This window comes from Gymnogyps californianus, unplaced genomic scaffold (assembly GCF_018139145.2).
Source record: "Gymnogyps californianus isolate 813 unplaced genomic scaffold, ASM1813914v2 HiC_scaffold_35, whole genome shotgun sequence".
Classification (NCBI taxonomy): domain Eukaryota; kingdom Metazoa; phylum Chordata; class Aves; order Accipitriformes; family Cathartidae; genus Gymnogyps; species Gymnogyps californianus.
The window spans coordinates 923818-935877 of NW_026114235.1; the positions used below are offsets into that span (position 1 = coordinate 923818).

Sequence of the window (12060 nt, forward strand, 5' to 3'; positions counted from 1 at the left end):
ATACCTTGTTGCAATGCTTTTATAAGTTGGTTTTTAAAGAGGAATTCAAAAAACCTATTTTTAATCGCTTCAGACTTGATAGAGGATGGATCTCAACCAAACAAATTCAAACCCCTGCTACAGTACATGCTAGAAGAGACCCAGGAAACAACCCCTTGTTAGAGTCAACTAAAAACAACATTGCAAATCAATGCAGCTCCACCTTCCTGCAATGAATCTTTCAACAACGTGGGGCTAAATCGTCTCTTTCCCGATGATGGAAAACCTACTGGAGCTCCTTTTGGCAAGGCAATCACCAATATAGAAACAGCACCATTCGGATTGGGAGGGACTAGATAGAAAGTCCCTCTACCTTGGTTTCTCCCTAAGATGTGCAGTCAAATGAAAAGATAATTTTTTTCAACTTTTTTTTTTTCAGATCCACGAGTACAAATACTTTACATTTTGAAAACGTCTTTTCGATCCTCCTCTGATGATTGAATAGTGTGGGTTTTGGTTTTTTAGTATTTATTCTAGTAAGATCCCATGATTGTCTTCACAGTGTTGCTACCATATTACCTTGTCTTTTCAAACATGACTCCGTTCATTTCATGGAGCGGTTCCTTGCTAGGTTCATTACAGGGTTGTTAAATACTTTTTCCCCCTAAAATTCAGAGTCCCACGCGATCACTTTCCCACTCTCTCCAACAGGGGTGACGGTAAGGGCAGAAACAACAACAGAAATCTGAATGAATCAACAACAGAAATCTGAATGAATGTTCTTCATGCCTCAATAGGACTGGCTATCATGCTGTTGGGCGTATCTGGGAGCTGAGAAGACATTGATGCTACTTCACTTCCAGTAGAATTGGAACCGGGTCCTCCTTCTGAAAAATTAACCTGCCAAAAAAAAAAAAAAAAAAAAAAAAAAAAGGATTTTTACAACTGTAACAATCAAAGAAAAGTAGCAGGCAAAGGCAAAGAAGAACGCAAAAATAAATATACAGGCATGTAGCCGAATGGCCTGATACCTCTCCATGGGAGGCTGTGTCACTGCTTGTTGCTTTGTTTAGCTTCCCCATTGACTTCGTAGGAATCTTCTTCAGGCCTTCAGCCAAATAATCGAAAAAAAGCAGGTTAAAAAAAAAATTTAAAAAAAAAGACTGTAAAATCAAGCAAATAAAAAAATCAACCTTATTAATGAGGCCTTCTTCCCTGTCTTGCAAGAGTGGCAATCCCAACAGGATGTTCTAGTCAATTATTTAAGCGTGCATGTGGTTTTTTGACACAAAACTGCAAGGTTACTTTTTTCCCCTTTTGTGCACATAATAAAATAAACCTGGAAGGAGCATCCAGGAGCAGAAGGCATTTGAAACAAACCATCCTCTTTCATTTGCGATTTGAAGCGGGTGGTATCTCTTTTTAACGAGAGTCAGTTTGATAAAAAAAGGTCACACTTCTCCATTCTAATGTGCCCCGTGGCTCCTGTTAGTTTAGGAGCAGCGTTGGGAAAAGGCATGATTGAAGGGTGGAGCTTTGCTAATCCAAAAGCATTTCTTTGGCACCTATTTAGCTGGCCGATCCTGTGATTAAGGCCCTTTCCAGATTAGAGAAGTGCCTTGAAAGGTCGATGAACTGCCCGTTCCATCCACAGTTCTTCATTTTAACTCTTTTCAGTATCAGACATTATGCCCAATATATATCAATATCTATCTGTCTATCTATATGCGTGTATTTGGGCTATCCATCTTCCATTCTGCCTTTTTTTTTTTTAGACCTACTCCTTACAAAAACTCACTGCATCAAAGGTTTTTAAAGTCTCCTATTCTGTTAAGGCACAATAAGTAAGGCAGCCGAAGGAAATAACTTTTTCTTGTGTCTGCTTGACAGCTTGATTAAAGCAGGAAAACCGGTGATTGCTCTAGAGGTAAAATGATGCAAATAGCCCTGCTGCTGTGCTACAGCTTCCCGAGTGAGCACGGTGTGCCAGGGGAGGGAAGCATGCTGCAGCCTGCCACTGGGGGGGAAAAAAAAAAGCGATCCTGTAAGAGTGTGATACTAAACTGAAAAGGTCTGAAAACATTTCTAGACATGGCTACAAACCTTAGTTTTTCATTGCTTCATGTTGAAAAAAATGCCCAACAGATCAAAAAAGGGTCTATATATTAATGTTTCATCATTAAGTATTATTTTGAATCACTGAAAAACCATACACAACGTACCTTATTATTTTAAAGATCTGGTTTTAACACACTTAGGCCAGGAAATTGAGTTAAGGTTCAACTTCTGTCCTTAATTCACCTTGTTGGGCCTAAGTATTGCAGATGATATGGTCCCATATGAGCTGCCAAATGACGTAGGCATAAGGAAGTGAGTTAAGAACAGAATTTATTCTAAAATGTCTGTTTTCTTTTGGCTTAAGACAGTTTATTATATTGTTTGAATTTTTCACGTGAATACGTACTAATAATTCCCTTTCCAAAGCACAACATTTAATGTAAACTATATATATGTATATATTTGTGTGTATATATAGATATATAAAGTTATATCTAGAGGTACATGTGTAAAACGAGGACTTCGACAATTTAAGCTACTCATGTTTGTGTGACAAAACAAGGACACAAACTGACATTGCAATCACATATTTAAAATCCACCCTATAGTATAAAGGGAAAATTGGCCCGAAGGGGGGAGGGGCGAATTTTAGAAACTGCTATCATAAATGTACATACAATTAAATGGCATGTGAAGAATGTTTTAGTTCTCTGGATAGAGGTGCTTTCAGTTTTCAGGAGTGTGAGAGCTGGGTCGGGCCTTATCCATCTTCCACTCAACTCGGCAAGAGCTCTGCTGTGCACTAAGGTAGATTTTGCACTAAGGTAGATTTTGCACCAAGCCCTATTAAATCAGTTCAATTCGCTGCATTTACAGAGTGCCATAATGCCCACCTTGCAATTTCAGGAAAACCTGGCTAGTCTGAATTGCTCATCTCTCTGAGGGCAGCGGCGCATTTAGGGAATCCCCCCATTGCTCTGCCCCGGGTACACGCTGGCTTGCTCCTGCTGGTAACCGACACTTACTAGTTGCTGAAAAGCAGGTTGGTCTATGTCACTCTGCAACGCGAAGTCACTCAGTACTTTCCAGGGCGGCTGGTAACTCTGCACCTCCACCGGGTTCGCCTGTAAACCACCATCATGTCTCTCCGGACTAGCAGCCACCATTGGAGTTCCTGTCATCCCTTGGATATTCTGTGAACAGCCCAGCAAAAGATGTTAATGAGCTTGGTTAACTTCATTGTATATAAGCGCTGAGTCAATAAACTGCTTTCTGTCTTATCTATACAGTCACTGTCGCTTGTATTTGCTTTGTTAATCTGCTGTGAATGTTTTACTCTATTCTACTCTAGGTCAGCCTATTTCTACCTGCTGCATTTATCACAGTGGAAGTTTACTTTCTTTCCCTTTAATCCTCGTATTTCTCTCAAGGCATACCCCCCCAAGCTTTCTTAAACACGAGCACTCTGTATCTTGGCTGCCGATGCACGGCTCGGCACAAGAAACGGTTAATCATGTTCCCTTTCTATTTTGCATCCAGGCTGGTTTTGTTCTGCATGACCTTAACTGGATCATATATCCATTGCACGGCAAACCTGGGGTACGTCAGTATCGCGCTCTTTCAAAAAACAAACAAACAAACAAACAAAACCCCAACCCTCCCAGTATGCCCTGTGGTGCAGGCACTGTGTACAAAATAACTCCAAGCCTCGACGAATAGATTGTTCAGGCGAGTTAATAACATCGTGTTTTATTGCATTCCAACAGGGTAAAATGAAACTCCTTAAATTCCACTTAACTAGGCAGCCTTATGAATTAATAGTCATTCTCAGGTCAGTCAATATACAGAGGGAGAATAACAGACTCTTCTTCAAGTAGACCAACAAGAGCAAAAAAAAAAAAGTTAGCTTAAAATGGAGACAGCCAGTTTGCTATGCTGAATCCAGCACTTTCCGCTTGTAAATAACCTGTAAACACGATGGTAATTCCATAAACTTTGCATTGCATTTGTCTTTTTCTACAGTAAGTGCACTGACAAACACACACATACACACTGTAGTATATAAAGTGCTAAGAAAATACATCCAATTTCCCTTTTACTCATGGGTTTTATTTCTGGGTTTACTCCTGTGTAAAACCATTGAGAGAGGGCGAAAGCATCATTTTCCCCTCAAGGAGTCCTTTGCATTTGTAATATAAATATTACACAAGGCTGGGTTTATTACATCCCATAAACTCTGCAGGTCGCAATTCATGCTGCAGAGAAGTTAGTCTAATCCACTGCGTATTCTTAGCCCCACAAAAAGACGTGTTCGCTTGAGCTGCCTATATCGGCTTCTCACTGTGGTCTGTTTTAATTGCGCTGACAGCAGAGCAAGCGAATAATAGTTAAGCGGTATAATTTTGTTTGTTTTAAGGGAACTCCCACAAAATCAAAAACGTCAAACCGACCCCAGAGGCTGGCCGGGCTGGACATAGCCCAGGCATTTCTCCTTGGGAAGCACGGTCAGAGGTTGAAGCCACTTACAGTTTTGTCATTGGGTTGCTGTTGCTGAAGTTGCTTCATCATAATGCTCCTTTTTTTGTCCTTGCACCGCTTGTTTTGAAACCAAACCCTGATGACCCTCGGGCTGAGGCCAGTCATTTCTACCAGTTGCTCTTTCATGAGAGCGTCAGGTCTGGGGTTGGCAGCGTAGCAGGTCCTCAAGGTGTGAAGCTGTTTTTCATTAAGGACAGTCCGGACTCGGGTGGTCTTCTCGGGCTGCTTGTGGACATGGGGTCGCAGAGCTGGCTGTCTGGCAGAGATAGGTTCTGCTGTAAGGGAAGGGAGGAACAGGATCCCCATGAGTAGGAAGCAGGGAGTCTGCAGAATCTATGAATCTAAGCTGGTGGGACAGGGGGAGGCGGGGGTGGAGTGGGTGGCCTCTTTCAAAGGCCATTCAAGCAGTCAGATCTATCGGAGCTCCTGCAGCCTCCTCTGCTTTATGCGCTGGTGGAGTGACAGGACTGACATTTCTGACTCCACAGATAATTAATTTGCAAAAACAAACCACCACTCCCCCAAACCCCTTAATGACAGAAACTTGAACCTGTATGAGACTTGACAGGGGAGGGCGAGTTCGCTAAGGTGTGCGTGCGCTAGGAAAGGAGGGGGTTATGTATTTATTTCCTGACAAATCACCAAAACAGATTTTTGGCCCGAAAAGTAATAAAAGAATACTTCTTAAATTAATCATAATTCGGGTCTGCTTCTTGTATACTGAATCTAGCTCAGTTTAGCCAGAGGCCGCGATAACTTGCAACAGCTCCCGGCATTTTGATGCTTCCAAATCAAAGCAAAACAAGCCAAATCTGCTGCACCGTGACCGTGGAGGAAAATCCCATGAGAGCCCCGTATCCCAAAGCTCGGGAGACGGAGGTCTATCTTAGAAAGTGGAGGTGCTAGGTGAATTTATGTCGACTTTTGATGAATACTTAAAAAATATGAATGTTTTGCCAATTCTTTAAAAGGGGAGCAAGCCTAGCAACTCATGGAAACCGCCAAGAAATGCAAAACAACGGGTAACATCACATCAAGAGCTAAAAGTATTCGTGTGATTGTGGTATTCTTCTGTGTATTGTGTAGCTGTAGCTATCTAGATGTAATTTGACCCAGTCAAGGGAAAAATAAAAACTACTTTTTTTTTTGCTAAAACCCTGGCTAGCTAATATTCAAAAGTGCTCACTTTTGTACAGTCGGGTTCCGACTTCTCTGATTATAACAATAAATCGGCAAATTCGATGAAGACAATACGAAGGCTTCAATTATTAGCAGTATTGTACCTGCAGACACAATATGCCTTTCAGAGACATGCACACGCTATAGGGAGCACGTACAATCTCTCTAAAATTCTGCAATGATCAGCTACGGGATTTTTTCTCCCTATATATAGATATGTCACCTGAAAGCAGCTCAGAAGCGGGAAACGAGCCCGCTTAAATATAGCTGTGTTTGTAAATAACCTTTCAAGTTACAGTTACTTGCACAGCAATAACGCCGGCCAACCTTGTTTTGTCCAGCCTAGTTTGCCTCAGAGACATTCCTCTTCCTAAAGCTAAGCGTCTCTGAGTACCTGATGTACCCGTCGAGAACTAAAAGTGTAAGTAAAGTTGAAAGGTGGGGCAACTCTGAAGTTACAATGCTGAGTTTTAAGATGAAATTCTCATCAAATCACATAAAACGTTTCAAGAAGGCAGAGTCACTTTAAAAGGCAATTACTGAAGATTAGCCTGTTGACAGTTTTAAATTACAGCCTAAGTGCTCGCCTGTAGTTATGAAGTCTATCTCTTTTCGGACCCCGCTTCCTCCAGTGCTTAAAACAGCTTTTCCACATGCTCCAGAGACAGAGGGGTCTGTCCTTTGCCGCAGACCTGCTCCGTGTAGCGGCTCGTCCGTCTCCGACTTAGGCTCCCGGCTGCCCCGGGCTCAGGGGGGACTCCTGCACCCGGTGTCCGGTCGGAGCAGGAGGTGTGCACGCTGGTGGGGGGTGCAGCCCGCCGCGGCCCGCAGCCCGCCGCTGCCCCCTGCGCAGGTGTCTCCGCCTCACGCATACCGCGTACGCGGGCGTTTCTCCCAGCAGCCGGACCCGCGGCAGCCTCGGGCGTGGGGCACGCCGCCACCGCCTCTCCGCGGGCGCGTACGCTCGGGGCCGACTTTCCGTGGGGGCGCAGAGCCTGCTGCATGCGGCAGAGCCCCCCGCCAGGCGCCGGGCCGGGCGGCGCCAAACCCCGCGGGCTTCCGCGGCGCCGAGTGCGGACGATACCTGCCATCTGCAGTGGCCGGGCGGGGTGCAGGGGGCTGAGGGGGTCCCCGGCGCCCAGGCTGGCCCGCTCCACCACGTCGTGGTCCGCCCGGCAGAAGAGGCCGTCCTCCCGCAGCGCGAATTCATCGCCGGGGATGAGCTGGCGGCTGCAGGCCACGCAGCGGAAACACTCGATGTGATACACCTTGGCGCGGGCGCGCATCACGAAGTCATTCTTGCTGAAGCCGATGCTGCACTTGGCGCACTTGATGCCGTATAACCTGAGCAGGGCCCAGCCCAGAAAGAAGGAGAAGGGAGGGAAGGAGGAAGAGCACGGGAGGGGGAAGGGGAGGGCAAGGAAAGGGAGAGGGGGGGAGAAAGGAAGGGGAAAAAAGAGAGAGGTTTTCACTCCCGCTCGTGGGCAGCCCCGTGGCCCCCCGTAGACGCGCCACACGCAGTCCACTAGTTAAACAAGCCTTGAAAATACAGAAGCCAGAAGAGGAAAGGAATAAAATGGATTCGTTTGCTGCCGGTGACCTGATCCCCCCGCCGTAAAAGACGGCAGGGACTCGGACACGCCGGTGGGCAAGGAGAGGGGGGAGGGAAGGGGCGGCGGAGGTGGAAGGAGAAACAGGGGGAGAAACAAAAAAAAGACCCCCTTCCTTCCCGAGGAGATGCCGACCTCCTGCCCCAGCGCCCGAGCTGCACCAGGCGAGGGGCCGTCCCTGCCCTCTCCCTCCCTCCGGCACGGTGGAGGGACATGATCTAGCCTGTCCCAGGGCTGAACCGGACCGCCTGGCTACACCGGGGAAAGGTGAGGCTGGCGAAGCTGCCATCCACTCCCCACAAACGTGCCAGCCTCACCAAATGGTGTTATTTTTGCGAGGAAACCAACCAGGACTTCTGCCGCTTAATGCGTGCCCAGGCTCCCGGCAGCTTAGCCTCTGACACATGGCAGGGGTGGCTCTGCTGGTGGCCGGAGCTCTTCCCCTTGTCCTCTCTCACCAGGTTCATTTTATACAACAATATAGGCATACACACACACCCCCTTATATATATACACGCTCACATATATAGTAGTGTAACTCCCCTCCTCCGCCCCCTACTAAAACGCATTTTCAGTGCTTTGGCTCTGCAACCTGCCCCTACCTCAGCCTCACTGCTCCGTCTCCCCTCCTGCTCACGCTCCCACCTTGAGCCGGGGCTCAAGCCCTCCAGCAGGAGTGAAAGGGCAACTTCTCGCTGACAGCCCCACACGGCAAATAATGGGTTTCTGGGGTTACACGCTGGAGTGGGTGGCGGGTTCCTCATCTCCCGTGGAGGAGAGGGGGACAGTTCACCCATCAGTAGATGAATATGAGAAAATGCTCCAACTCGGGTGTCTAGAACTGCACAGTCTCTCGGCTCCCACCGAGTGCTCCTTAGCCAGCCTCCTTGGTATTAAGTAAAATTAACATATTTCTGCAAATGTACGGATACACGCACATATACACGCACACAATCCACAGAACTGTAAAAGCTGTTCTTAAAACTGAGCTAATATTCATCCCCACACATTTCCTCACCAGTACACTTCATTAGAGATAGTCATACATTAGAGATGTATACTTGTAGGTACAGATGTTTATTTACACACATCTTTAGCTGCTATGTCTATGGAGGTGTACTCATCCTATATTCAGAACTACATATTTCCGAATTATAACGTTTTGAGAAGACCCCCCCCAAACAAATAAACAGCTAAACGGCAAAAGAACAGCGCGTTCGCAAAGTATATGCATTAATAGGTACAAAAGTTGGGGGGGTTGCCCACGTCTGACAATTATAGATTGGCTCATGATCTAATTCAAAGTCGACTTGCATATAACGTACATCTTTTAAAATTGTAGCAAATGAAATGTATTGCGTATTAACTTAAAAGAGCTGCATTTTTGTTTGTTTGTTTAAATTTCGCCCGCTGAGTTCTTGCAGAAGGTAAGTGAGCACATCCCAGTCCCAAACGTTTTCCTTTCATTTGAAATTAGTGAAAGGACGAAAGCGTACTGGTTTTTTCCCCATAGTAAAACTTTGAGAATAATCTCACAACATGGCTTGAAGGAACGATCTGCTTATGAATTGTGCACTGGAGAAGGAAAGACTCAAGTGCTTTATTTCAATTCAAAATTACAAAGAAACTAGAAAATATATCTTAGGTGGCTAGGTAGGTACTTGCTCCCAAAACTTTCTGTAAAAATATACTGTCCATACCTCAGTGTCATGCAAAGTTCTGGTTTGGCAAACCCAGTAGATGACATTGAAACGGATCAGCATGACCCAGGAGCACAAATAATAAACACACTCGAAATTCCTGCTTTGGTTTCTCTATAGTGTCAGGATCGGCAACTCTCACATTTTATCAGTTACCAGATTTTAATGTGAGGAAGGAAGCGGTTCCATTATCTAAATATACCCAATTGTTCGCGAACAGACGATGGGCAATTTGATCTGCTCTAATTCATCAGTAAAGATAAGAAAGGACAGTCAGATATCACCAAAGGGGTTAATATTTAAAAAGATTAAATGTCAGTTATTTTAGCGAAGAAACATTTCGGTCTAGGTTTTAACCTTCCCACAAAACGATCCTTCATTCTGAAGGAAACTTCAGTTTTGATTTTGTTTTTCTTTTGCTTTTTTTTGTTTGTTTGTTTTTGATAGGCCTAGTTTAAATAGGGGGTTTTGCCCGTGTATTTATTTTTACGGCATACATGCTTGAAGTGCCTTTCTTATAAATGCCATTATGCCTTTGCAAAAACACAGAGATGCATTTCTCAGGTTGTGTTAAAAAGCGATCAGTTCCGTGTTGCTCATAATATCTACACTACTGAAAATATTCTCCATTACCTACGATTTCCCACTTCGTTAGAATCACAGGATGCATTGCCAAAGTCCTCAGGAGGGTCCCATCCAATCGCTAGCTGTTTCCGAATGTGGTTTTGTTTATACAGAGATTTGTATTTGAATTTGTGGAATAAAAAACTTGACGACTCGAACTTTTTTCCCTCGCCTGTCTATCTATGGGGAAATCACTTAAAAATATACCAATTGTCTTTTCATCCTCTTTCTCACAATTGTTCCTCTTCCTGCCTCTGTCAGATTTATAAAGTTTTAAAAAAATCTCACCGAAGAATTAAACAACATAAATGGCGTACCTGATATAATCTCTTTTACAGTAGGTTTTGCCATCCCTAACAAAGCACGTACAGGTCTCGTCCAAATACTGATTACACTCTGCACACTTCAAACACGCCGCATGCCATTCCAAATCCGGAGAAACCCTCAGAATATACTGATCGTGAATTTGATTGCCGCAACCAACACATAGGGAAATCAGGCGTTTTTCTGAAATGAAAATAAATACATGATTGACTAACCGTTTACTCTCCTACAGAGATAAACACACTTTTAGTGTCGTTCCCTTATAGGGCGTACTCTGGGAGTGTTGTTGTTTTTTGGTGTTTTGTTTTTTTTTAAAAGAGTATTACACTTTTGAATGGTAATTGAAGTGTGCCATCATTTAGAAAGGAGGCGGAACGTATGTTAAAAGGCAGATGTGAACCGTCTTCGGGGTGAAGGTCCTCATTTCGCAAGCCTTGCACGGAATCAAAACTCCGAACTCCCTCGTGGGTTTATTTTTATTTTATTGTTTGCTTGTTTGGATTCCTTTCCTTACGTGGAGAGCACCTATATGTTTGGTTTCATTTTTTAAGAGGCTCTGATTGGAAACATCGAACGCATGGCTGGGTGCGCTTCCCATTCAGCCCTTTGCCATAGAAGAGGGGACTCGAGGCTGCTAGCAAGAACAAGCATCATTACGGTTGTCACTTGCTCTCTTTTGCAAATCTAATGTTAATTCCCCTAGACGGACTAGGTGTTGGATAGTTAGACAGCCTCACTGCAGTCTAGCACGAAGAGAATTTAAGGCTCCGTGGTTGGAGATCCCATTAAAATCCTGCCTGCTCCCCAAACTTTAAAAGAGAGCAGGACCCTAGGCTATTAACGTACAAGGCTACGAGTTTAAAACACAGCAAGCATGCAGGCATGGCAACAAAGGCACCTTCTCCACCATTCAAATGAAGTTCAGCTCTCTATCAGTTCACCTGCCTGAGACGATTACAATAGACAGCACATTTATTCCAACAACGGTAAAAATTCCGCCTTACTTTTTGGTGGGTCTCCCATGTCTCCCATATCTGTAAGAGGGTGTAATGTCCACAGTGAAATGGTGTACGATTTCGTTTTAAGACTTCAAAGTAGCTTTGAGAGCTGTCGCTAATAAAAAAATAAAATAAGTAGAAGTAGTAATAACAAAAGAAAAAAAAGACTCGAAATGAGAAAAAAAAAAAAGGGCAAGGCAAAACAAAATACCACCGGCGTGGGAGATACTGTCAGGGCTGCGGAGAGAGAATGAGGCGCGGCGGGATCCGGCTGCGCGGGAACGGCACAGCAGTGCCAGACTGGGTGCTGGCGGCTCAGGCACTCGCCTCGCCCTTATCTCTTACTCAAACTTCTCTGCTCCAACTCAGCCCGCTTGCCATTGGCCTGACGTCATGCGCGTGGACGTCACGCCTACGCGGCGCCCATTGGCTGCGGGCAGCACGGCGCAGCTGTTCTGATTATCATATTTCAGCGTCAAGCAGTGCTTTCAGAGCAACTTTTCTTCGCTCCTTAGTTGTATTTCCCTTTATACTTTTTTCTTGTCTCTCTCCTCCGTCCCCGCAGTTTATCTCCCGTCACACCTTTCATTTTCCTTCCCGGCCCACTCGGGCTCCTCCACCTCTTCCCCCGCTCGGGCTTGCCGTGCCATATTTACAATTTCCGTATGGATTTTTGTTTGGTTGGGTTTTGTTTTGTTTTGTTTTGTTTTTTTGCGGCGGGGGGGGTGTGTTAGTTCAGCTATTTCCTTTCCGAGCGTTTATCTTTCCTAGGCGTAGCTGCCCTGAGCAGGGAGGGCAAGGCAGGCTGGCTGGGCATGGCCCCAGCCCCAGCCACGAGATGGGACTGTTTATGGTTTTCCTCCAGCCTCCTTCTCTCTTAAAATCGTGGATAAAAGCTTCATGTATTTCTGTTAAACACAAGATCGAAGAAGGTACAAATATTTACCTTAAATTGTCTCTCAGCACTCCCTCCATTCTATTTATGTTTTCCAATCCCTTTTAGATCCTTTTCCTTTTCTTCTTTCTTTTTTTTTCCATCTGTAAATAGAA

At 44.9% G+C, this 12060-nt stretch overlaps 1 protein-coding gene across 1 annotated transcript; it reads right to left on the reverse strand.

Moving 5' to 3' along the window:
• Window positions 1-762: 762 nt before the first annotated feature.
• Window positions 763-11044, reverse strand: LOC127028590 (insulin gene enhancer protein ISL-1-like). The gene is made up of 6 exons (XM_050914313.1): window positions 11017-11044; window positions 10006-10195; window positions 6839-7098; window positions 4564-4850; window positions 3063-3230; window positions 763-879 (listed from the first exon to the last, which is right to left on the reverse strand). Exons 1-6 carry the CDS (start codon window positions 11042-11044, stop codon window positions 763-765), a joined length of 1050 nt encoding a protein of 349 aa, XP_050770270.1.
• Window positions 11045-12060: the final 1016 nt, after the last annotated feature.

Excerpts from the sequence above, each read along its gene's own strand:
- LOC127028590 (XM_050914313.1), bottom strand. The coding sequence starts at position 11,044 with ATGGGAGACATGGGAGACCCACCAAAAA. Across the intron at positions 10,196-11,016 it reads CATGGGAGACCCACCAAAAA|AAAAACGCCTGATTTCCCTA; the intron begins GTAAGGCGGAAT and ends TTTTCATTTCAG. Across the intron at positions 7,099-10,005 it reads TGTAAAAGAGATTATATCAG|GTTATACGGCATCAAGTGCG; the intron begins GTACGCCATTTA and ends GGCCCTGCTCAG.